This window comes from Perognathus longimembris, chromosome 3 (assembly GCF_023159225.1).
Source record: "Perognathus longimembris pacificus isolate PPM17 chromosome 3, ASM2315922v1, whole genome shotgun sequence".
NCBI lineage: Eukaryota > Metazoa > Chordata > Mammalia > Rodentia > Heteromyidae > Perognathus > Perognathus longimembris.
In genome coordinates, this window is record NC_063163.1 from 122,785,776 (window position 1) to 122,813,106 (window position 27,331).

Genomic DNA, 27,331 nt, shown 5'->3' on the forward strand with positions numbered 1-27,331 from the left:
TAGTTCTAGAGTTTGGGGGTTAAATATACAAAGACTTACTTATAAAGGAATGTGTACCAGGGCATTCTGAATGTCAGTTGTATGCACAGATGTCTTGGACATGAAATATTGGCCTATTTTAGACTAGTTTTTCTTTTCCAAAATAGTTATTTGCACTTGTGTAGTGACATAAGCCTCACAGCAAAAAACTGATACTCCTCAAAAGTGGAGAATAGCTTAGACCTCCCAATTTAACTGACCCTTGAAGTGAATAATTGTGCATTTGTTTGCTTCTATTTCAAAGATTCAGAACAACAGTAAGGCATATTTCACCTCCTAGAAGAATGTTCTCATTTCCTGAGTTTTGAAGTTAAACCTATGGTGGCTCTGTTCACAAAATTCAAATTTCATGAAGAAAGTTCAGGTAACTTTAAAAGAATGGTAGAGTTACCTGAACTTTCTTCTAGGTGGTGTTTTCATTGGCATGGCCAAGTACTACAAAGAATGCGGGTTTTACTAGCTAAGGGTCACTGATCATGAAGAATAAGATATAATAAACATGTTCGTTATATGACAAGAAGAAGGTGAAAAGCAGTATGAAAAAAAGATGTAAGAGGATAAGGAGAATACCCGTTCAGGGTATATGTCAAAATTTTAAGTAGCATATGCAAGATATGTAAGGTACTTGAAGAAGGAGACATTTGAACATATGGAAGGGAACTGAGAGTGCATTAATGGGAGGACAGAAAAGGTGTTAACAGTGATACATCAAAATCACTTGGTTATGTGTAGACAGAAAAATATACAAAGAAAATTTAAACATTTTGACTCATTTTTATCTTTGATTCTGAATGTCTCAACATGATTGCAACCCCTAAGTGAAGACATGTGGAATTTTTGTTTTGAGCCTGAAATACAAACTTCATCTAATGTCAAGGCGAAGCGATTGGCTCATAGTCTCCTATTAGTTGTCTGAGCTGGAGAAGAAATGTAGATGCCCTTGACATTCTAAGTGACTCAAGTCACATAAACACGATATACATAAGGTGCTCAACAGTAGACACTGGAAACAGGAACCAAACCTTGACTGTTCCATATAACACTTTCCAAGGAATTAAATAACAATACATCAAGATGTCATCTCTTCCAGGACAACTCTACCCTCTCCAAGATGTCAGAAATCTTTTCTCTACTTCACAAAGCTTGAAGCAATGTATCAAGCAGTCATGCAAATACCAAGAACGTGAAAGCAACTTGAATGAATCAGGAGGTCGGCAGCCTGTCCACAACGACCTAGTCGAGAAACGGTGATCAAACTGAGACGTTTATTAAAGCGAAATGTGACAACTGCTAGATTAAAACACAAGCATAGAGATCATATGACCAGGAAAGTTGAATTTACATTTTTCTTTTGGAATATATTTCAAATGGTTTTGTTGATATTGTTAGCATGTCTTTGAAATCACTAGAACAAAACAGGGGAGGGAAGGGGGCTTCAATTAGGGCCAAAATTAGAGCAACACTTGATCAGCTGCTCTTCTTTTGTCTCATCCATATTGTATGTCTCTTTAGTGAAAACTTTCAGCCAATTTTACACAGCTACCATTTGTAGAACACATATAACATACCAGGCACGGTACCGTAAGATACCTGCACATGTATCTTCTCACTTTCTTATCTATATGCATATGTAGTTATGTGCACATGGCATTAGAGAGGTGTGAAAATATCCCGAGGAAATTCATTGTTTTGAAATTAATATATGCTAATTAAAAACTAAAATATTAATGAGCTGACATAAACGTAGATACGTGTGTGTGTGCGCCCACGTGCCAGTGCTGGATACTGTCCCTGAGCCTCTTGTGCTCAAGGCTAGCACTCTACCTCTTGAGCCACAACACCACTTCCAGCTTTTTCTGTTTATGTGGTACTGAGGAATCGAACCCAGGGCTTCATACATGCTAGGCGAGCACTCTACCACTAAGCCACATTTCCAGACCAAAGCAGATACTTTTAAAAAAGATTATTCACTACATTATAAAGAAGCTCAAAGAGGTGAAGTGGTCTAAATTGATGTTCTCTATCTAGGGATTACTAAAGCCAGAATTCTGATCAGGGTTTCTAGCTCTGTCTGGATTTCTTATCTGTCATTTGAGAACTATCACAGTAATGACTACTATTTGTATATCATTTTGTTACTGACAAAATATATTTATATTTTATTTGACTATCTTAATCCTCACATACAAGTTATATTGGTTTTTCTTCACAATTCTTATATTTGGTTTAACTCTAAAATCTGTAAAATGGACTACAGCCACAAGACTATCTACTGTGCACACTTCTTGTGCTCCAGTTATATGAATTCAGTCCAGTGCCTCTATTTCATGATAGAGAAGTAAATACTTCACTTTAAGGATAATAATATACACCTATTTTGCTTCACAAGATTATTGTAAAGGCAAAATGTGATACTATGTCTATCAAAGAGTTCTGAAAATTGCTTGGTAATAGTGTTTATATTATTTAATATTGACTAAATATGTTTAGCCAAGTTTATAGTGAGAATTATGACCAGAGGTGACTGAGTGTGAGGCAGGAAAATTCCTTTACGACTGCTGTAACAGAAAGTGACTAGTGCTAACCTTTCCTCTACTTCTGTTCTCCTATCACAGCTCTTATCTCTCCACCCTCCCTTCCTGCCTAGCAGGGGAAACTGAGGGCTCAGACTGCCCAATTTATCCTCTTTTCAAAGCTACTGCATCCAGCAGCACATGTGTCTAGCTCTTTTTGAGTACTTAACACATCTCTCCTCCTTTCTTTTCCATACTTCCTTTCCTGGACAATAGATTGTTAATAAAGTCAAAGCCATGGAACTGAGTCCAGTCCTCGTGGCGCCGAGGGTCGGTCTCCAAGACGGGGGTGGATGGACACCCCCGTCTTCCGTGTTCTTCCCTACCCAGGTGCGGTGTGTGCACGGGTGGTGTGTGTGTGTGCATGGGTGGGGTGTGTGCATGGGTGGTGTGTGTGTGTGCATGGGTGGGGTAGGCATGGGTGGTGTGTGTGTTTGTGTGCATGGGTGGAGGGTGTGCATGGCTGGTGTGTGTGTGTTTGTGTGTGTGTTCAGCTCCACGATCCCTAACAGCCAGCAACCCCGTCCCCGTTCCTGGTGCCCGGGCCCCCCGTCCCCTCCCCCCCCCCGTGTCCGGTGCCCGGGCCCCCCGTCCCCTGCCCCCCGTGTCCGGTGCCCGGGCCCCCCGTCCCCTGCCCCCCGTGTCCGGTGCCCGGGCCCCCAGTCCCCTCCCCCCCCGTGTCCGGTGCCCGGGCCCCCCGTCCCCTGCCCCCCGTGTCCGGTGCCCGGGCCCCCCGTCCCCTGCCCCCCGTGTCCGGTGCCCGGGCCCCCCGTCCCCTGCCCCCCGTGTCCGGTGCCCGGGCCCCCCGTCCCCTGCCCCCCGTGTCCGGTGCCCGAGCCCCCAGTCCCCTGCCCCCCGTGTCCGGTGCCTGGGTCCCCCGTCCCCTGCCCCTTGCTCCCCGTGTCCGGTGCCCGGGCCCCCCGTCCCCTGCCCCCCGTGTCCGGTGCCCGGGCCCCCCGTCCCCTGCCCCTTGCTCCCCGTGTCCGGTGCCCGGGCCCCCCACAGTCGCCTCACAACTGCGGACAGGCAGCGTATCAATCCATATTAGTGAGTGGTTAATCATCAGTATCAACAACTGGATGTTATCTGGCGCAGTTTCAGGCCCTTCACACGGCGGCTTTAGACACGGAAGCCCAGATCTGGCCCGTGCCGGGCGGAGCCAGGACTCGAACTCCGCTTGAGCGGGCCGCGGACCTCCGCTCCGCCCACGCGGGGCGGGCGGCTCGGGTCTGCCTGAGCGGGCTGGGCCGGGCTGAGCCTAAGCCCCGCCCCCGGCCCGCGGAGCCCCGCCCCCGGCCCGCGGAGCCCCGCCCCCGGCCCGCGGAGCCCCACCCCCGGCCCGCGCCCCTCCAGGGAGTTCTCCCCCTCCTTTTCCCGCACTAGAGGCGGTGCCGGCGCGGAGAGGGCGTGATGACGCCAGCGCGCCAGCAACGTTGGAGGGGCGGGGCGGTGCAGTGCACGCTGGGAGGACATGGCCGCTTCCGGCGTTTCTCCCGAGCCGGCGCTCGCCTGACCGTGGACGACGCCCGAGCCCGCCGCCCTACGCCCTCCCGCGGCGGCCTCCGACCTCGTCCGCCTCCACACCTGGTCCGCCGCCATGGACCGGAGCTCCAGCTGCGAGAGTCTGGGCGCCCAGCCCGCCGCCGCGCGGCCGCCCAGCGCGGACTCCCTGTCCAGGTAACGGGCCGCGGGAGACCTGAGGGGTTGGAGGCGACGGGAGTGGGAGAACGGAGCCGGCCCGGGGGCAGGAGGCTAGGGGGGCAGGGGCGGCCCGGGGGACGGGGACGACCTGCGGGGACGGGGACGGCCCTGGGGCGGGGGGGTGGGGTAGGGGCGGCCCGGGGGGTCGTGGTCGACCTGCGGGGCACTTGGTGGGGCCGGGACGGGCGAGAGGACGCCGCGCGCGGTGGCGGGAGTTCCTAAGCTGGGACTCGGGGGTCCCCCCTCCTGCTTCTGTGTTGTCACCTCGCCTTTACCGGTGCCTTCTCTCCTTACCTGCGGCTCCGCCTCGAGTCTGGCTTTCAATAGACCCTTACCGACTCACTTCATTTCTTGCCTTTCCAAAGCTATACCAACACTGTCAATTCTTCCACCACTCTTGTGTCTGTTTTTTTGTTGTTGTTGTTGTTGTTGTTGCTGCTGCTTACATTTCTTTTTCATCACTCAGTTCGGTCACATTTCCCCCTGCATCCTCAATTTTCTGCCCATTCTCTAAGCAGGTAAACGAATGTCTCAGATGTTTTCTTAAGTGCACAGCTGAAAGTCATTGTCATGGAATCCAGGTAGCCACTTAGTGATGCTCACTAGCAGTGATAGCAAAATGAGTGGTAGTTTCCTTCGTTCTTTGATAACCGTTCTCCAGGTTATCATTTTTCTTTTAACAGTGGGAAGTTTTGCCAAGGAATTTTAGGGAGGGCCTTAATTTGTAGGTCTTTGTAGAGCACTCATGAATATTAACTATGCATATTTTGGATTTGTTTTTGGTTTTAAAATAGTAATTCAACACGTACTATTTGTGATACAGCCACACTGATGTCATATTTGTTTCCATTGAAAATAGTTTCATTAGGAGGGCTATTAGATATTAAATGGCTGTGTGATAGCACACAGTTTTCTTTTTTCCACTTAAGTTGCTTTGACTTCTAATTTATTTTGGGCTCTGTTAAGTCTTAGTGGTACTGTTGGTTTTTCTCTTTGGTGTTCATCTCTCATTAGATTCTTCCCCTACACTCGGGCAGATACTTATCCACCTTTTTACAGAGTCTTAGTCAAGCCACCTAATTAATTGTGTTCTCTACTAGGCTGTAAGCTACCTGAGGGCAAGGACTATACTTATCTTTAGCACTTAACATAGAACCTGAATGTCATAAGTGCCCAATCGTTTTTTGTGGTGGTTTTTTTTTCCTACTTTATACATTGTTTTTCAGAGAAGCTTGTGCATATGTTTCAAGCATTTATTTTTAATTAGGAAATTTAGAAATTGAGAGTTCACGCCATCAGCTGTAAAAATCATTTAGAAAACAAGTTGTAAAATTATAATTTTAAAAGTTACAAATGGTAACTATCGTTCAGAATAGAATATTAACAAAAAAAAAGTCTCTGAAGCAACCAGTACTTTCATTCAAGGGAGAGACAAGTTAGAAGCACAGGAGGCTGTGAGCAGCAAAAAGGGATTGCTAAAGTCAGGAACTCCAGTGCTAGACAGCTGTTTGGCTTGTACCCTTTAATTTTCTTAGTTTGCAGTTTTCTTTTTAATATGTCTGTGGCTCATCCTTGCACAGGGTTATGGTAATCTCTGTTATTCCTTTTTAAAAACTGTGCTACTGGAGCAAGCACAAGTTCTCTCATTTAGGCTGGCTGTCAGCCCAGGTGATTCTAATGTGCAGTAATCATTCCAATGCTACCAGTATGATCCTGTGTTTATGGAGACACCAAGTTTTAACTTCCTTAGTCTGTGACAAGCAGTTATCGACATTTGGACTATCTCAGCTTTTTACAGTATATCATCCTTAAATTTTACTTTATTTTTATGTTTTTTGTACAGAGGCTCAGGTAATTGTCTTGTGGATGTATTATCTTTTGCAAAATAATAGTTAATACTAATGTTCAGTGTGTCACAAAATTCTTCTTGTATAATGGACATAAATGCTGAGTTTAACTCCAAGAGAAATTATGCAAAATTAATATAATTGCCTTCTGTGAGAATATGGAAGTTATATAGCTTTCTTCCAATTAGCAAAAAATTTGTATATAACAAGTTGATAATAGGCTGCTCTCTAGTTTCTTCAGGTACTTCTATTAGGAGATGAACTCAGTTGATATGTTTAAATATGTTAGTTGATAATATCATGGGCCCTTCTGAGAATATAAATCTGAAAAAAGAAAATAGTAGCTCTGGTAGTTGCAGTGATGTTTAAAATAATAGACTCCACTGACAGGCTATTGGGCAATTTAGTTTCCTCATGAACCTTACGTTTTCTTGCGTGCTTATCACTTCAGAATTCTGTTGCTTCTAACTTTTCTTTTGGTATTATCACAAGACTGATACCTTTGTCCTCATAGTTAAGTCATCCCACACCCTTTAAAAAATGATATTCTTTGGAGTTTGATTTTCTCTCTAGCAAATAGGTTAACAACTCCTGAATGCCTTGCTGTTTCCACCCTTTACAGGCATCCAGCCTCGCTGGGGAGGCCGTGAAAACAGTTTTGCTTTGGTGTATTGAAAACTTTAACTCTTTCTATGATTTTATTCTTGTTATTGCTCTGATTCTTGATGCAAGTAGGATAATATGCAACATTGCATGTAGGGAGTTATTAATGTAGTGACTGCATAATGGGAGTTTTCTAAACCTAGACTTCATAACTGTAACTAGCTAAACAGCAAAATTGGATACTATATTGGCAACATTTGTCATTTTAGTCTACTTTCTAGTTTTTCAGTGTTTGTACTGTTACAGAATGCACTGCCTGGTTACTCTATTTTTACTGTGCATAATCCATTAGTAAGATATCTACGGGCAGATAAATGATTTGTGAATACTGTAGTAACAGAATGTTTACTGACCATTCACCTAGTCTTATTGTTCCTGTTCAAGGGATTACAAATTCTGTTGAATTTGTCCTGAAGAGTTACAACTTCAGATCAGACAGAAGTTAGTTTTATATGAATCCTCTTGCATTATGAGTAGATTTTACTTCTTTCGTTATATCTCTGTGCCTAGTCCTGTCTATGTTGAGCTTATGTGCACTTCACTTGTGCTGTTCCTTATTGTGGCTGCTTTTTCTCTATTATACCTTGCCAATCATTTTACTTTTTATTTCTCTTATCATCTAGGCTCTTGTTACTCTGGGCTCTGTTTATCCTAGATTATTTTAATATGATCATCTGGTTCCTAGTTGATTAATTTATTGGTATTTTTGAGCCTCTTATATTTACATGTAAATTACAGTTAAAAGGGGGGAGGGAACCCCAAGAAGTGATAAAGGTAGTTCTCAACAAATAGCAACTTTTTGTTTTGAGACAGGATTTTCTAATGTAGTCCAGGCTGGCCTTGAGCTCAATTTTCCCACCTCATCCTCATGAATACTATTACAGGTGTGTGCCACAGCCCCAGATCTAATGAATTGCAGTTTTAAATTGCATATCTTAACATTGAAAAGTAGCAAATCTTGTCTTTAGCTTTACGAACTATGATAACACTTACTGCCTGAAGAGGGAGAATAATTTCCAGGATATCTAAAACTTACTTTGCAAGGTTTCATCTTTGCTTTCAGCTCTAAGATCACTTTATAAAGTGCTGTGTTCCAGGAAATCTGCTTGGGGTTTATTCCCATATTGGTGATGGATTTGTTTGAGTATGATCTTAAAATTATTGATCACTTGCCTTTTGACTCTTGCCCAGAATTAATGTTGGGAATTCTTGCTGTAGGACAAGAAGAAACTATCAGGGTACATTGTTAGCAGCAGCTTTCATTAGACACTATCCATTATTTTGGATTTCATTATTCTTAGGATTCTAAATAACTTGTATGTTCTCTTAAGACCCAGTTTTGTGAACTAATCAGGAAATTGTGACTAAATTATTTATAAAGGACATAGAAAGACAATACTACTCAAATGTATGTAAGGTAATACTGAAGCTGAGATTGGTTACCATATGCCTTTATTCCTTGCCACTTATGCCATTGTCAATAATTTCCTATTAGTGCACTCAATTGGTAGTTCTCAAAGTGTGGTCCTCAGACCAGTAGCAACACCATCCCCTTGGGAATTTGTTAAAAATGTAAATTCTTGGTCCCTGATTCAGACTTGACCCTATTAAAATCCTTGGGTTAGAGGAGCTTTAGTGTCTCCTCCATGTGATCTTGATGCAGGCTGAGGTTTGGACCCATTGCTAGTTGATACCTCATAACTCCATCAACATCAGTTTAAACAGACTTAATGAGGGTTTATGTTAGAAATACTATAATCTGTTATTGAAGATAAGCATTTTTGTAAACAACTCGACTGAATTAGTGGAAGGTAAATGTAATCTCTTTTTCAATTTATATCTGATTTTTAAAGGAATTTTTTTGAGCTTTTTCTTTTTCAACCATATGTAACACAAATGAAAAATACAAGTTTTTGGCCCTTTCTTAAAAGTAGATACATTAGTGCTCATCGGCATTTTAGAGTATGATAATGGAGAAATTCCAGGAGGCTTCACTGAACTAATAGAACCTGGATTGTGCCAGTGGAAAGGAAATACATGGTTGCAAATGTTCTGGAAGCACTAGGTTTATTTTGGAAAAGTACCAAGTGAATGCTATTGTTTTCAAGACTGTCAAGGCCAAAGATTATGTGCGATTCGGAATTTTTAAAAAAATTCTCCAGGTTTGAGTGTGGAATATTTTCTGTTTTTAAGGAAGTAGCTTTGAATATGTCAAACACTTATGTTTGTGATTTAAATAAGTGGCAATAGTATTAATAACACTTAAAGGCGGTGATAGTTAAGGATAGGGAATTATTAGCTCTTCCACAGGAAGTCAGGTTAAAAATGGAACATTTAAAAGAAAGATTAGAATGGTACAAATTTACTAAAATGAAAAGGAGTGTGGAAGAGGTCCTCTTAATAAAAATAGTAACTTCAGTTCCCTTTCCCATGACCTTATTGCAAAGAATGAATTGTACTTTTCTCTCCTAGTAAGATTCTGTGTATGTGTCAGTGCTGTCCTCTCATGTGATGTCTTGTGCTTAACTATTTCTTAGTCTAGATTGAGTAAGGCAAATACTGCATCTTAAAAAATGAGCTTTGTGCTGTAATATATAAGCCTCATAAAAACCCAAATACTGATATTTTGGAAACATTCCTTCTTTATAAGTTAGGTTTAATTTCATTTTATCTTTTTGTGATTCTGGGGGTTGATCTCAGGGCCTTGTTCCTCCTAAGCTAGGGGACCACTCTACCCCTGAGCTGCACTCCATTTCCTGAGGTTAGGTCTTAGACTTAGCGGAGGGTAGCAGAAAATTGAGACTAGCCGTGCTCCAAAAAAAAAAGATGGTGTTTTCCTCCAAAACCCCAGACATAATTGTACAGATTTGAGGTGAGTCTCAGTGTGAAGGACCTGGAGTCTTTGATTTCTAAGTTTACCTCTTGAACCCAAATTGCTGTTGGAGCTGTTGTAGCAATTGCACTTTCAGGAAGTGAAGAAGGGCATAACCCCTGTCTTTAGAGTGCATTTTTTTTCTTGTTACAAAGACATAACGTTTATTTAGTAATGATTATCCACACAGGTTTCTATAATCAGCAAAACTGTTTTAAGGGATTCCTTGGATGAGTTGTTTTGTCTTAACCAGTTTTATGCAGGTTATTTGGCTTAATATTGTGATTGACCATACAGTTTACATTCAAAATCTATATACTCAACGAAAGGAAAAATGAGACTTCCTAATAATGTAAGAAAACTGCAATTGCAAACACATTTAAATACTTTTGACTACTAGTTCTCAACAGCATATCCTGAAATAAAGTCATAAAGTAGGAGAATTATGAACACACACTGGCAAAAATAGCTACTCTTTGACCTACTGCATTTTTTTTGGGGGGGGGGGGGTTAGTCATGGATTATATCCAGTTGGCTATGACTATGGCTAGCTCCCAGGAAATCAAGATTTCGTGGTTCTTCCTTGAGGCCTGTGCTGAGCCAAGATTTAGAGACTGTGTCACTGAGCAACAGGCAGTGGGTAGTGGAGACAATTAGCTGCATCTCCCGTAGCGTACAAAGGAATCACTCAGAAGCCAGTGACACTTTCCATTTCAACTTTAACTGTTAAAACGCTTCAGACTTGGGGCTGGGGATATGGCCTAGTGGCAAGAGTGCTTGCCTCCTATACATTAGGCCCTGGGTTCAGTTCCCCAGCACCACATATATAGAAAATGGCCAGAAGTGGTGCTGTGGCTCAAGTGGCAGAGTGCTAGCCTTGAGCAAAAAGAAGCCAGGGACAGTGCTCAGGCCCTGAGTCCAAGCCCCAGGACTGGCCAAAAAAAAAAAAAAAAAAGCTTCAGACACACTTCTCCAGAGACACTTAGATTGATCAATGTAGTGCTCACGGTAGGAAAGTACACTGTCAGACTGCTGTAGCAAACTAAAAAAGAAATCTCTGTCTCAGAACACTTTGAACTCTTCAGTTCAATAATACTTTTTAAAAAATTTTTTAAAAATACTAGTTGTGGGGCTTGAACTCAGGTCATGGGGCCCTAAACCTTAGCTTTTTCAAAACATACCTCTTAAAACTTAACTTTTTCAAAACTTAGTGCTCTGTCACTTGAGCCACTTCTTCACTTCTGGCTTTTTGGTAATTAATTGGGGATAAGAATGTCTCCCAGACTTTGCTGCTGGCTTCAAACTACAGATCCTCAGATCGCAGCCTCCTGATGGGTGTGAGCCTCTGTTTCCCCACCTTCACTATACTTTTTTGTATATTTTTTGGGTCTGATTTTTACAACCTAATCTAGGTTCACAAAGCTTAAAGTGGTACATTTAATACATTGCTAGATCATTATGTAACAAAATCAAAGAATGATCAGCTGTGCTATTTCATTTTTTATTTTATTTGCAGAGCTCAGGGAATTGTATGATTACATGGTGGTGGTAATGAGGTTTATGACCTACATTTTTTATTCCTGTCCAGTTTGGTGTCCATATCCAAACCATATATCCATGTATTTATCTCCTACAATATCACGCAAGCGTGAGGTATGTTTTCTTGTTCCAGTGCTAGGTGTATCTCTCCATACAGGAAATATAGTTAGTTTGTGAATACTTTTGCCATTGTTTATTTTTATGTCTTTGACCTAAACATTTAGTGAAAATCAAGGAAAATTGGTGTTATGTGCATTCTTTTGTTACTTAACTAAAATAACTTTCTTTGGTCCCAGCTTGGGCTTGAACCTCAGGGCCTGGGTGTTGTCTCTGAGCTCTTTTGCTCAAGGCCAGCATTCTACCACTTTAGCCACAGCTCCAGTTTTGGTATACATGCATGTGCCTGGGAGAGGGTGATGAGAGTAGGAGAGGGGATATGGAGAGAGAAGTCTCATGGACTTTTCTGAACAGGCTGGCTTTAAATTGTGATTCTCAGTTATCAGCCTCGTAAGTATTTAGGATTACTGGCATAAGCCACAGGTATCTGGCTTAAATATCAATATTTTAAGCATGGGTGCGGTAATTAGGATAGAACCTAGGGTCTTAGAGAAACTAGAAAAGTCTTCTACTTCCTTTTGTTTTCTATTTTTTTTCTAAGATAGGTTGTCCACTAACACTACCCCCACTGGCCTCAAACTTTGCATTTCCTGTTCCCAAAGAGTTGGGACTCCAAGTATACACTACCCTGTCCAATTTGGGTATATAATTTCAAATATAAGAAAGTTAATCATTCAAGATAAAAGCATAGTAGATACTGTCTTCTGAGTCAATATGACATTCAATCAAGAGGCTGAGAGGATCTTATAGGCATAACTAACAAATATATCTATCACTCTTCTAAGGATAATTACTTTATCTGATAGCAGCAAATGAGCAATTACTGGAATAGAGTTTTGTCAGGAGTTTATGCATTAGTAGGGGGAAAAAAGAGGATAGGTGCCAATTATAATCCTTAATTTTCTTGATCTTTGTTAAGATGTCAGTAAAGCAAAAAACAAAATTTTGATATTAGGAAATATTCCTCTGTTAAAGGCAGTAGCTATAAGTAAAAATAGGAACACCTGAGATAAATCTTGCTTTCTAAGTGGTAGAAATTATAGTAATTAAAAGCATTAGTAATGAATAAAGTGTGACAAAATAATAGCACTTAACATTTAATGTATGCTTTCTGTGTGCCAGGCAAAATACCTTCGTGTATTTTCTCATGTGAGCTTCACAACTGAATAAAGTAGTAGGAGTGATTTTTCCATTGTACTGATAAAACTGAAGATCAGAATGAAAAGTCTGTGTGACTTCATGGTCTGTGTGCTACAAAGATCTTATCACACTGGAATGAATACGCTGGTCTCTGCTGAAAGTTTGCAGTGAAAGCAGGGAGGGCAAGTTGACTGGATCGTAGTGAGAGCCCTCTCTTGACGTGGTGCCATTTTGTTGGGGGAGATGAAAGTATATAATGCTTTCACATATTGAATCTGTCCACATTTTTCTCTAGCTCTGAATTTTCTCTAGCTCTGAAATTTTTTTATTCAGCTAGGAAGCAGAATGATATTTTTCATCTGATGAAAAAAAAGCAGTTTTAGATTTTGATGATCCAAGTTATGTTTGTTTTTTTTTTTTCCTTTTTTTCCCTCAGTCCTGGGCCTTGGACTCAGGGCCTAACTAAGCACTGTCCCTGGCTTCTTTTTGCTCAAGGCCAGCACTCTGCCACTTGACCAAAGCGCTGCTTCTGGCCGTTTTCTATATATGTGGTGCTTGGGAATCGAACCCAGGGCTTCATGTATACGAGGCAAGCACTCTTGCCACTAGGCCATATTCCCAGCATGATCCAAGTTATGAAGCAAATCAAGGCCTCTACCATTTCTTCTTCTGCTCCCACATAGTTATTTAGAACACTGAGCTCTTGGGTTCATTAAATATCTAAATTCCCCTAAGTTCCTTTGTGTTTGTTTACAGTTAATGTGTTAAGAGCCATGACATTTGAAGATCATCTGAAGTGAAGATAAAACATCTCAAAAATTATAATGTAAGTGAATGGGAAAATGTGAAAAAAGTGGATAGAAGTTAATATTGTCAGCAGTATCTCTGGAAACCATATATAATCAATCCCAAATGGATTTGTGCATATGAGGAAAAAGTAACTTCAGCTGGGCACCAGTAGCTCATGCCTGGAATCCTAACTACTCAGGGGGCTGAGAGCTCAGCATCACAGTTGGAAGCAAGTTGGGCAGGAAAAAGTAACTCTTACATCCAGTTAACCACCAAAAAGCTGAAGGGGCGGTGGGGGTGGGGGGGGGCGCGTTAACTCAAGTGGCACAGCATTGGCCTTGAGCAAAAAAGCTCAGGGACAGCACCCAGGCCCTGAGTTCAAGCCCCAGGACTGGCACCCCCCAAAAATAAGTAACTTCAGATTTTGTTCTCTACTCATAGTCCCAGTCCTGAAAATGTTAAGCTCTCTTATACCTGAGGAAAGCAGTTATTAAGCTTTAGCCATCAACTGCTTTTCCATTTAGAAGCTCTTTTGGTTTTTCCATGTTATGTATTTTTATTTTCCTTCTTTTATATTTAGCATTTGACAAGAAGATAGGGGTAAATGTGGCTCAAGTGGTAGAGTGCTCACCTTGAGCTTTGAAGCTCAAGGACAGCACCCAGACCCCTAGTTTAAGCCTTAGGAACTTGTACACAAAGTGTATTGAACTATGTGATGTAAACTACCGTGTGATCCATCACTATGTTCTTCAAGATTGTGAGTCTGTAGTTCTTGTCCTGCTTTTTCTTTATGATTCTGGATGAGTCACCTGTGTTTTCTCTCTCTTTTTTTTTTTTTTGGCCAGTCCTGGGGCTTGAACTCAGGGCCTGAGCACTGTCCCTGGCTTCTTTTTTGATCAAGGCTAGCACTCTGCCACTTGAGCCACAGCACCACTTCTGGCCATTTTCTGTATATGTGGTGCTGAGGAATTGAACCCAGGGCCTCATGTATACGAGGCAAGCACTCTTGCCACTAGGCCATATTCCCAGCCCTCACCTGTGTTTTCTGAGCCGCCTTTTTCTTTTTAGAAAATGGGGGAAATGGTAATCTACTGTCCTGCACTTATAGGATTGTGAGAGACTGGAAATAATGATGAATGATGACAGAACGCTATATGGGATGGACTTGTTCTAGACACTGTTTTAAAGTATTTTACTTGCATTAATTTAACCCTCAGAGAAGTTTTTCTAGGTATAAAAAGTATCATCCCCACTGTGCAGATAAGGAAACTGAGGTACAGAGAAGTTAAATAACTTCAAGGTCACACAAGGTACTGCCACCAGAAGTTCTGGGCAGGCTAGCCCCAGAATTGGTAGTTAAAATAATGTAATGTGAGAAGAGAACTCAGAAATTTTGTGGAGGGTTACAATATAAAGCATCATTGATTTGTGCAGAGAAATTGTATCTCATTACATTGAAAGAGTAGTGGTAGATGTAACATTAATAGTAATAATTTTTGCTAGGAAAGCACAATGTCCTGGGTTCAATCCCCAGTACCAAAAAAGAAAGAGACAAAAAAATTTTTTTTCTTGTCTTGGGAAACTAATGGTTATATGATTGGTTTAAATAATAAATTTAGATTTGCATAATGGAATGAGAATAATACCTATGAGCTCATTTTTTTCAAGAGATTAAATTCCCTTGTGTTTTCTATACTTGCCCAAGTTCAAGTGTTGTTGGGTGAGTATTGGCTGAATGAATTCATTACCTACTCATTTTAGAGTTTTTGCACTTATACTTCAGTTTGAGAGAAAAATATTATGCTTTGAGCTCTAATAATTTGACAAATTTTCAGTTTAGTCCAGTTTTTCTCATAGTTAACCAATATGTAAAGAACATTTTTCCTCTAAGCTACTTATGAATTCATACAAATTTTAGTTCAAGTCTTAAAGGCCTAAAACTGCCCTCTGGTTTGAATCTTGAGTTTTGAGTGGATTCTGAAAAGCTATTTTGTTTTGTTTTTTCATTTCCTGGAATTCATTTTGATAAATACTATTTTATGTCATCAGGGGCACTGGGGCATTGCACCTTTGTGTATGAACCCTAAGAGTATCCTCTTTTGGTCTCACTGTATGAATCTGAGAATCTCTTTACAGGGTGCTGTGGCTTCTTGAAATTGGTGTTAGGATTTGTTCCTCCTCCTCTTGTTCCTCTCAGCCCTCACTCTCATCTTCTATAGGCACACTTATATTTGACTAGAATAATTAGCTTTTACCAGTTTTATTTAAATTTTATATAATTTTACAATCTATTTCCTGTATGAACTGGTTGTTCAGACTTCTTGCTAGCATTATCAAATCATACGCTGTGTTTTTTTAGTTGAGAAAAACATAATTGATGTGACAAATTTAACTATCCTAGTCATGTGTTCCTGATACCTTGGGATTTTCCAGAACAAGTGCCTGCAGCAGCAGTTCAAAGACTGCCTCAGATCCCTTTGTTTCTCTCAAGACTATAGAGTGCATTTGTATTAGTCAGATACTGTAATGATCAGGTCATTTATACTATCTCTCTTGATTGGTTAAATTAAAAAATGAAACTTTTCTGGCATAGCGTTTTTAAAAAGATGCAAAAGAGTTTTAGTGAATTGTTTTTTTATTTTAAAGATTTTGCAAATACTCTGACAATGAGTCTTTTGTGTCCCCAATGCATTACACACATACAGGCCTTTTATTTTTTAAATCAAAATTTCAACAAAATGACTGATAGCAGTGCTTCTGACACTATAGTCCATTGTGTAAATGCTGAGCAAAATTTGCATTCCTAGAAAAGCTTGTTTTTTACAGTTAGGATACAGACTGCATTCTTTAATGCCATGGGCAAACTTGTGTAAACCTTCAGGACATTGCTTACCAAAAAATACTTTTAAAAAGTATCCTTTCTTTTCATGGGATACTGAAAAATGGAATTGGTGGTGAGATAAAGTGGCTTAAGTGATGCAAGTACTTTAGAGCTTGTTGTGGTTGCGATTGGAATGTAAGGAACACTGCCCAGACCTCCTCTGGATACATTGTTTTCTAGGATAATGAAAAGATGGGTGACTTCTAATCTTAAATGTGGAACGTTTATCTGCATTTCTGATTTTTAGAAATACTCTTTTCAGAAATGCTTCTATGAGATACATGATTTTTCTTTGAATTTTAAAGTGCTAAGTGCAGAGGAGAGAAAGATACATATGTTGATCTTTTGTTATGTGGACTTTATTTTCTATTCATATCGTCAAGTATCTCCAATTGATACAATATCTCTGACTGATAGTGAGGAAATAATGATAAATTCAGTTAGCTTCTGTAAACCAGTTTAAACAGTGAAAATTCTGGTGGTGGATTTAGCTGATTTAGGCTCGAATACATTAAGTTATAACTAAGATGTACTCTGATATGTTTATACAGATCTTTTAGGGACAAATGCTTTGTTTCACTTAGAATTAACAAATGCCCTTCTGAAAGGAATAGTGATATGGGAATATTTGTGGATACTATGAATTAGATAGTATCTAGAGAGTTTCTCTGTAGAAATAACCGGAATTTTTTTTTCATAGTACTCGTATCAAAATTCATTTGTTTAGATGAACTCTGTGTATGTGTGAATACACGTGTGTGTATATATACCTGCATGCACATGCTCACATGTGCTTGTCCCTATCTGTGCCTAACCTGAGGCTTGAACTCGGGGCCTGGACTATCCCTGAGAATTTTTTTGCTCAAGGTTAGCGCTCTACCTACCATTTGAGTCACAGCTCCACTTTTGGCTTTTTGGCAGTTAATTGAAAGTAAAAGTCTCACAGACTTTCCTGCCTAGGCTGGCTTCAAACTGTGCTCCTCAGATCTCAGTCTCCTGAGTAGCTATGATTACAGGCCATTGGCTCCTAGCTTAGATGTGCTTTTTCTAAATTTGCATGGTTTTATCCTAATTCTCAGCAATAAATGAGGCTGAAAAAAAGATATCCTAAATGAAACATCAGAAAAATAAAAGTAGTACTTTCTCATTAGTTATTTCCTGTAACTAATGGTGCATTTTGGAATAGATGCTCAACATCAGCACTTGGGTAGAGAATTGCTCTGGGGGTAGTGCAGCATGGGGAAAAGAGCACTGTGTTATAACAACAGCAGACCAATGAATGTGTGGGAGTGACTAAGAGTCAGATGATGGGATTTCTGTTTTGTTCTCATAGTGGAAAGAAAATTGTGTCACTCTGGACTTTGGGAGAGTGGAGGATGACTAGTGCTGTACTGTACTATGATTCTTCTTTTACTAGAAACCCAAAGTCAGGTATGTCTATGCTTGTATTCATTTGGCTATTTTCTGGACCCAGAATTAGCATTTAAATATAACTGACTTCATTATTTTTATTTATGAATTGGGAAAAATGTAACAGAATAAATGGCTCAGAGGGGTGACTCTTAGAATAGCTTTGCATTTGTGAAGGTCATGGGTCTGCATATTTGTAATCTTACAATCGATGTAATCTTACTCTTTGTCAGAGGTGATCATCTGAATTTAGTAAATTAACCTATAATTGCAGCCTTATTCTTGGGTATTTTGAGCTCTTGGGAAAAAGAAATTGGTAGGTGCATAAATGTAAAAAGTAACTGATATCATTAATAGAGTACTGCCATTGATGCCATTCTAGAGTAGGCTATATTCTGACCAATGTTGTTTTAAATTTTTTTATTGTTATTATAAAGGTGATATACGGAGAGGTTATAGTTATATAAATCAAGTAGAATGTACATTCTAGTGTTGTTTTTGAGAAAATATCTTCTCTATAACTATTTCATTAATTTCTAAGGTATATGTCTTGTTTACAAGTATTTTTGGCATAATTATCTGAATAAAGACCTTAATACTCTTGAGGATAAAAATTGTTTTGCTTACCTTAGAGATATTTTCTGTTGTTTCTATACACAGTACACTTCATTCTGCATTATTTTGAATCTTAATTATTTTCAGGCTATCCAGGGCCCAGAAACCTTTCGTTTGTTTATGACTTTGATACTTGAGCCTAGTCATTGTGTGGGGTTGTTTATTTACTTTTGTATTTCTGTTAAAAGGATACATAGGGACAGAAGGGAGTTAAAATTTTATTTCATGACTAGTTAATGGTTTGAATAGAAATTCCAACACTAATTGGAAATGAAGGAAACATTTTTATGGTGCAGCATCTATGTGAGGGGCCTTGCACGGGGAAAGTTTATGCTGTGCAATTGAGAAATTATGTTGAAGGACAAGTCACTGAGTCCCAATTCTCAGATGGAGCAATAGTGTGTGCGCGTGAAAGCACATGCACACGCATGTCTGTGGTGTAGGGGCAGGAAACAAGCTTGCTTGAAAACATGACTAACCTGCTAGAGTGAATTGTGATGAGCATGTTGATGGTGCAGGTGTTCTGGAAGTCAATATAGAAAGTCTTGGTGGGAGATGCCTTTTGTTCCTTAGTTGTTAAGTCAAGCTTTTGAGCAATAGCTTCATTCTCCAAGTTTCAGTACCATCATTACTTCAGACTGCTGCCCATCTCCCCCTCCAACTTCCAACTCTTGTTCAGTAGTTGTAGCAGTACATAGTAGTATAGTAGATACTGCCAACCTCCTCTTCCAGTCTCCAGTTCTTTTTCAAGGAGAACGGCATGGGTTATTTACCCTTTTTGGCTATTGTGAATAATAGTGCTGTCCATATTGATGCACTTAATTAAATATAGCTGGTGTTTTGTGGGTGTCTGTTCTCATGTCTCTTAGGTATATATTCAGTGACTGTGATTTATCTATTGAGCTACTGCTGAACTGTTTTACTATTTCACCTGTTATTTTGCTGCAGATGGCATTTAATTTGAAGTTAGCTACAAAAATAGGGAAAAGTCTGCATCTTAAGATCCCGAAGTTGGATGCAGTCCTGGCACACCAGTGCTTTCTCGCTCAATAAAATTCTTTTTCACCACCACCCCTAAAAAAAAAAAGGAAAAAACAAAGAAAACATTCTCAGTTGTTCAGTTTTTCTTTGCTTACATTATAAATCTGGATAGAGAAATTTCTCATGACTTTTTATTATTTAGATTCTTGAATGTAAGCCAAGTAACTACTTCCATTTTTTTGTTTACTTCCCTTCTCTCCCAAGAAGTTACATCCTGTTTATTTTGGGGAGAGGTGATTTTCATGTTGTAATTTAGTCATTTTATAGACAAGTTTTTGATGAACATGTTTATTTTAAAGACTAAAACTCAGTTCTTACATACCAGAACCTCAAAAGGAAATATTTCAAGAAATGGCTTTAAACATACACATTTTAAAATATGTACTTAAGCCTTAATGCAGAATGTCAGGTTTTTCAGTACTCATTTTTCTTTAAATATGTGTAACTTTTACTAACTAAAATGATACTAATCATTCCATATGTGGCTATTTAACAATCAGGAATAAAAAGCTCTATAAGACTTCAAGAAAAGTAGCTCTATAAGACTTTAAGAAATAAAGGTAGCTTAAGAGTGCCATTATTTGCTGTGATGGAAGAAGATATTCAGGTCAGACTTGTTAAAAAGTGTAGCATTCTATGTGGTAGAAGTACAAGGCACAGAAAGGCCTGTCATAATGTCCTCATCTTCTGTTCTTCTCAATACCAGCCTCATGGAACTTTTTATAGTTTTTCAAATGTTCTTTGTACTTTGGTCCTTCTATACCTTTGCAATGCTTTTTATTTTTGTAATTCTCTTGTGTTTTGGCCTAGCAATCTCCTATATTTCCAGATTCAGTTCACACATCTCCGAGGCTGTCACAACATTTTCTGGACAGGGTTAATATGCTTTTCTTTTTTCCTATTTCCCTCCCCACCCACTACTCTCTTGCTCTCTGTGTTTATAGTCATTATCGTCAACCAGGTATTTTATTTCCCTCTCTGTTACAAGCTTGCAAAATTTTTGAATATCAGCATTATACCAGATTTGTCTCTGCATCACTGTACCTACTAGCATAGTGGTGTTTCATCTTGGAATTCCTTGTGAATGTTCTTTAGATTGATGGGTAGGTGGATAGATAAAATGAATTTTCTCAGAATATAGTCACAAGTACTGGTAAAGTCTATTGAAAGTGAACTTAGGTAGTAAGAATACATAACCCTTTAAGGATATAGCTTATACAGCCAGTACTGGTAGCAGTAAACACATTGGTAGCTCATGCCTGTAATCCCAGCTACTCAGGAGGCTGAAATCTAAGGATTGAGGCTTGGAGCCTTCCCAGGCAAAAAACTCTGAGAGATTCTGTATCTAATTAGTGAGTAACAATGCCAACTGGAGATTCTGTATCTAATTAGTGAGTAACAATGCCAACTGGAGACATGGCTCAAGTGGTAGCATGCCAGCAATGAAAAAAATGCAGAGCCGAGAGTGAGAGACCAAGTTTAAAGCCCCTATACCAGCACATAAAAACTTTAAAAATATATAGTTTGTTATTTAGCTGTATTTAGATATAAAGTTGAGTAAGCAAAGCAGGATTGTAGACTGTTAACAGACATTCTAAAGTACTAAAAAATTATAAATACAACATCTAAAATTGTGGGGGTTTTTTAAACATACTGTGCTTTTGCTTTTTGTAGTGCTTCTACTTCTCATTCCGAAAATTCGGTGCATACAAAATCAGCCTCTGTTGTGTCTTCAGATTCTATTTCAACTTCTGCAGACAACTTTTCTCCTGATTTGAGGGTATGTATGCTGTTGGAAATTTCTAATGAAGTACTTGCTGTTGTATTTGAGTCATCAGCCGCCTGAAGGTAGCCTTGAACCAATTAAACAGGAAATACTGATATATGGAATATTCCTCAAAGGCCTCAGAATTTATAAAATATCCCAGCCAAGCCAGCAAACTCCCAGTGCTTATTTTGTTTCAACATCCTTTGCTTTTTTCCTCTCCATGTTGTTTTTGTTAAACGTTCTATTTACTGATTATTTCCTTAGGTTTCTCTCTGCTGTGACAGTTTCTCAGGCACTTTTTGTTTCTGATGACTCAGTCCTGAAGAGCATTGGTTGCATGGGTACTCTGTAGAACGTCTGATACTTTACTTGTTACTAAACTCAGCTCTGAATTTGGGAAAGAAGTCCTTTTTCAGCACACTGTCCACAATTCACACATTAACAGGATGTTTTACTGTTGACTCCTGGGTTGAGATAGTGCTAGGTTTACCCTCTGTGTTCCATAGTTCCATAGTGTTCCTTTTGTAATCTTGGAAAGAAATTGCCCTCAACAGCCCACCCTAAGAAGTCAAAGCTATGCTTCCTTAGCATGGACCATCCCCATACATTTATAAGGAAGTTTGCGTGGGAGATTTGATTATGGACTAATGATATTTATGTGAAACTTCATAACCATCTAAGACTAATGTCCATGCTGTTTCCAGCTTTGAAGCTGAGGATTTTTCAGTAAGCTATGTCCTATGGTAGTGGTGTTATACTGAGCACTTCTACTTTCTGGCACTACAAGATGCTGGTCATGTATATTCCTGCCCAGAATTATTACACACTTTCCCAGGAACTATCTCCTCTTTCCTCTCCTCCTCTCCTCTTGTGCTCCTCTCTTTTCTTTCTTTCTTCCTCTTCTCCTCTCTTATTCCCTCTCTCCTTCCCTCCCTCCCTCTAGCATAAAGTTGATGTCACATAATGGGAAAGCACATGGAAGTATAGCTATGCATACAGCAGACAGAACACTCTAGAGCAGTCTACACCATAAGTCAATACATTTCTAGGCTGAGTATGGTGGTACACATATCTGCTTTCATTATTTAGGAAGCTGAGGCAGGAGGATTGTGAGTTTACGGCCAGTTTGGACTATGTAGTGAATTTGAAGTCAGCTGAGGCTGTCCCAACACCTGACACATGTCAGATGTCACCTGTTTGTTTGTGAGACCCTGTAACAAACAGGGCTATTGCTTTTAAAAATCCTTTATTGGAAGATACTTACAAAAATAAGAACTTGAGGAAAAATAAGCTGATTGGAAAGACCTAAACGTCACTGACAGAATGCCTAGAAAGGGACTGGGAATATGGCCTTGTGGCAAGAGCGCTTGCCTCATATACATGAAGACCTGGGTTCGATTCCCCAGCACCACATATACAGAAAATGGCCAGAAGTGGCGCTGTGGCTCAAGTGGCAGAGTGCTAGCCTTGAGCAAAAAGAAGCCAGGCACAGTGCTCAGGCCCTGAGTCCAAGGCCCAGGACTGGCAAAAAAAAAAAAAAAAAAATATATATATATCATTGTGAACAGAATGCCTAGAAAGTGAGGCATTTAGTGAAGACAGGGCCACATCAAGAGCTGCTAGCACGGACAGCATCGTCACATTTGGCTGAGAAGTAAAAAGACAGGAATGACTTTTGTCTTAAATAAGTTACTATGGGAAAGCAGGTTCTCTGGAACAAAGCCTGGCTTCAGAAGGCTGAGGAATTGACAGAAATTGGAGAAATAAACTTACTGTTTGGAAGTGAGATGGGTAGGTAGAAGAGGTACCTGTTGAAGGTGAGCTTTAGCATATGCCAGCTTGAGGTATTGCGTTCTTTAGGTTATAACTCCCTTAGAAAATTCCTTCAAAAACTGTATTTGCATTCTCACAGTGTAGTATGGTCTTCAGAAGATATCTGAACAGATACTATTGTACAGGAATTTCTTTTTTTCCAACAAAATTCACAATCAAAATTATTTACAGGTTCTGTAATTATTAAGTCTACACAAGAGCTGCACCTCACCCAGGTTTAAATGAACTGGGAACCTTTGGGGTGGCTTAATGGAAGGGAGTGGGCTTCAAAGCTTAGCAAAACTGTAATTTAAACTCAGACTGGTCTTTCAGCTTGGTGATTTTGAATGAATTACCGCTTTGGCCTGTTTCTCCTGACCAATGAATTGAGGACATAAAACTTCCTTTATTGTTAGGCTGTTGTAGGTTGGATGTTAAACATATAAAGTTATGTGGGGTAGGGGGTGAGAGAGAGAATGTAAGGTATTCTTATAATGAGGTATTTGGTAAATGCCTTTAGAAAAACAACTTCATATTGTAAACTATAATTTTTGTAGTTTGATTTAAGTAGAGTAATATAACTTTATATGCAAGCAGACAAATCAGTTGAAATTTGAATAAAGAAATAGCCTTTGAATTAAAACTCTTGCCTGTAACCCATCCAGGTCCTGAGGGAATCTAATAAATTAGCAGAAATGGAAGAACCACCTTTGCTTCCAGGAGAAACTATTAAAGATATGGGTATGTAATGGTATTAAATATTTTCTTCTTTCTGACTGTAGAAAATATACATAGAGAAAATAAGTTTGCCTACAGAGATAACTCCTCTCTTGATATCAAAGAAAAGACTCATAATGACCACAGTAGCATGGATAAGCATCATTCTTGTGTTTTCTGTGGTCCTTTCAATTTTAGAAGCATGTTGTATATGTTACCACTTGGGAAGAAAGGAAAGGGAGCCCAAAGGCATTGGACCATCCCCCTGTGTGAGTTATAAGATAATAGATTTCTCTTGCTTAGAAAAACTGGCTTTGAAGGAATTGAGGAATGTTTTTAGTAACATTGAATAAAGTTTTCCTAGCAAGCTAGGAAATGGTAGCTTTTTAAAAAATTTTAAAATTGGAAACCATGCTTTGAAAACTGTAGCTCACAGTTGAGTACTCCTGAGGGAACAATTTTGAAGGTTAGAAATGATCGTTACAAGAGCAGTCTCATGTTAAGTTCTCATACAAAGGCTTCAAAGTGATGAAGAAACAAAGCCCCAGGATATTATGAGCTCTGCCATTTAAAATAATACCTTTAACTACTTGTTGCTAAGTTAGCCTCCTTAATATTTGAAAAGCTGATGCCATATACATTCATCACTTAACATTTAATAAAACACTGATCATTTCTCTGCAAAGTTGAACAGTTACTTGGTCAGGATTATAATATCCACTTTTTTGTGTGCGTGTCTGTTTTGGGGGCTTGAACTCAGGGCCTGGGCAATGGTCCCTGAGCTTTTATTGCTTGAGGCTAGCACTCTTCCACTTTGAGCCACAGCACCACTTCCAAATATCCACTTTGTTCAAAAGAAATTATTTTATGTATATTTCATTTCACCAACAACATTTCCCTTAGTTATAACCAGATAAGCAGTGTGTGGCATTATATGCTTGGGATATTATATTTTTAGAGCTATGCTGACAAACTAGACTGTGGCCCAGAGACCAGGAGATATTAGTGCCATGGACTAGAAATGGTGATACAGGTGTGCCTTGGCACATATAACAATGGAAGTTAACAGCCTTTAGTGGCATAGCCACACTAGCTCTAATCCACAGGGATAGTATCGTCTTCTGTTTCTTTCTTTTCTGTCTCAGAAGAAGAGATAGGCCTCTACCCCTTGACTCCTTCCCTGTTAATCTACATTCCTTCTCAGGTGAGTGGATAAGATTCTGAGGTTTTGGGAGTCCTCAATGTTATCTTTTTAGTGTAGTTAAAACTACCCATCAGAATAACATTATAAGATGAGGAAGCTGTAACAGGACACAATGTAAACTGTGGATGTGTTATCTTCTCAGCCAAAGACGTAACTTATATATGTCCCTTCACCGGTGCTACACGAGGAACGCTGACCGTCACCAACTACAGGCTATATTTCAAAAGCATGGAGCGGGTAAGACTCGTGGGGTCAGTTTCGTATGTGTGTGGTGCTTGCAGCCAATTTGTTCACTTTTAATTAAAGGATTTCTGGTTCATGTTTCTTAACGTGTGTATACAAGGGGAGGGGAAGGTGAGCTACCACTAAGCTAGATGCCCCAGTCCTCTGGTTATGATTTCTATCTTTTACAGTATGAGTTGCTCAATTTTGTATTTGCCTTTCTCCTCCCAGGATCCTCCATTTGTTCTAGACGCTTCTCTTGGTGTAATTAGTAGAGTAGAAAAAATTGGTGGTGCCTCTAGTCGAGGTGAAAATTCTTATGGACTGGAAACTGTATGCAAGGTAAGTTTTATAATATGTATATGACATGATTTTATTCATTGTGAAAAACTGTTAAATGCATCTTTATATTTGGAAACCAGTTTTCAAGGTAGCAAATGAATTGCATAGTAGAAATGTCATTCTAGTAGAAGAAAACTACATTTATACTTCTCTGGCTCACCATCAGCACCATTGCACATCTCAACTTCAAATTAGTTGTTCCTTTCATAGCTCTCTACCAGTGCCCAAAGTAAAAGAAATAGCATATTTGCAATCCTAAATTGTTTTCTTTTGATAGTTTTAGAAGTTATTTTGAATTTGGTATAATGATTTAGTAATTGTATGGTTTTCATGACAGTGAGCTCTGTGTCAAATGGAACAATGAAACCTGTTGCTTTTGATGGGGGAGGGAGAGATTGGAGCACAGGGTAAATGTGTAGAGCTGTAGCTGTGTAATTTTAGTATTGCCTCTTTATAACTAGTAAGCTAATAGAAACATGTAGACCTAAGCTAAAGGAAAAGGATATTTAGTAGGGTAAACAAGATCTCAGCTTCAATCTCAACGCATTTTTATTTTAAGATATGGTAAAGCTACCATTTTGGTTTTGGACCAGACTTTTAGTGCACTAGCATTGTACATGCATAGCAGTATAGCGTCTCAGTGTTCAATTTTACGCAATGAAGTATAATAAAGCTAGTTCAAATTTTCTAGAATACAACATTTAAATAACATGGATAGACTTGAAATTATTCTTGATCTCGTTTTTTTCTAAATGCTGTTAAGATATCAATCTACTTGAATATCTGTTTAGCTGAAGGATAGAAAATTGCTCATAGACAAATAATGAAAGAGCCTGTCTTTATCTGATTATAGAGCCTGGAAGATATTAACCAAACTATTCAGAATTTTCCTGCAGGAGTCAAAAGTTTGATACGGAATAGAAGATTTCCAGGCAAAGTTTAGCTCTATTAGTCTAGCGGCAGGGGTTTTAAGGAGGACTTAAGGGGTTTTAAGAAATGTATCTAGTAGAATAGTAAAGTAGGAAACTAATCACTAGACCCAGCTAACTGGGTTTTAAGGGAAATCATGACAAAGTGGGCATTCACAGGAAAGAACATGCACTGGTAGTATGTGTTGGTTATGAAACTAAGCTTCAAATGCAGTATCTCTAATCTCCAAGATCTTTCAACACTTGCTTCCTCTCTCACTAGCTGGTGTTGGGTCTGTAAGTATATGTCAAATTTCTTCCCTTGAATCCTGCCTTATATTTCTTTTTCTTTTTTCCTGTTTCCAGGTGCTCTCCTCTGTTTTTATATTCTGTTTCACAGATCTTAATGTTTTTTGTTTTATCTATTTTTTGGTTGTGGGACTTGAACTCAGAGCCTATATGCTATCTTTGAGCTCTTCTGCTCAAGGCTAGTGCTCTACCACTTAGAGCCATGCACTTCCTGTTTTCTGGTGGTTAACTGACTTTCCTTTCTTGGCTGACTTTGCACTATGATCCTCAGTTCTGAGCCTCCTGCATAACTAGGATTACAGGTGTGAGTCACCAGCGTCTGATAATCTTAATGTTCTATTGGATAGTTCCAAGTAATCTTATTTATCTATTAAATAAAACAACCAAACAGTGATTAACCTGGCTTGTAAATCTTTTCTAGGATATTAGGAATTTGCGATTTGCTCATAAACCTGAGGGGCGAACAAGAAGATCTATATTTGAGAATCTGATGAAATATGCATTTCCTGTTTCTAACAGCCTGGTCAGTGTTTCTTTCTTTTTTTAACCAACTATCATTTTATTGATTTTCTATGTTACTTAAGTCTTGTTAAGAGAGATGAGAAGTTTGCCAAAGCAAATAGAAGGATATATATTGCCATCTGAGTTTTGTGTTATGAGGCTATGCCTGTTGATCGAATTTAAAACTGAAGGCTGCCAGGAAGCCAGAGGAAGTACAGGATAATATATGTTCTGAAAGAACAAATAGGGGCTGGGTATATGGCCTAGTAGCAAGAGTGCTTGCCTCGCATACATGAAGCCCTGGGTTCAATTCCCCAGCAC

The 27,331-nt window shown here is 39.4% G+C and overlaps 1 protein-coding gene across 2 annotated transcripts in view; it reads left to right on the forward strand.

Annotated features, from left to right (window-relative positions):
* Positions 1-4,062: 4,062 nt before the first annotated feature.
* Positions 4,063-27,331, forward strand: part of Mtmr2 (myotubularin related protein 2) — a 41,086-nt gene continuing 17,817 nt past the window's right edge. The window contains exons 1-7 of one of the 2 annotated variants that reach the window (XM_048344059.1): positions 4,079-4,289; positions 13,248-13,317; positions 20,902-21,007; positions 23,473-23,548; positions 24,871-24,965; positions 25,182-25,292; positions 26,931-27,032. In XM_048344059.1, the coding sequence (XP_048200016.1) occupies positions 23,503-23,548; positions 24,871-24,965; positions 25,182-25,292; positions 26,931-27,032 (354 nt within the window). In that variant the 5' untranslated portion in view covers positions 4,079-4,289; positions 13,248-13,317; positions 20,902-21,007; positions 23,473-23,502. Of the gene's footprint in view, positions 4,290-13,247; positions 13,318-20,901; positions 21,008-23,472; positions 23,549-24,870; positions 24,966-25,181; positions 25,293-26,930; positions 27,033-27,331 lie in introns of both variants that reach the window. The other variant, XM_048344058.1, reaches the window with a different exon arrangement.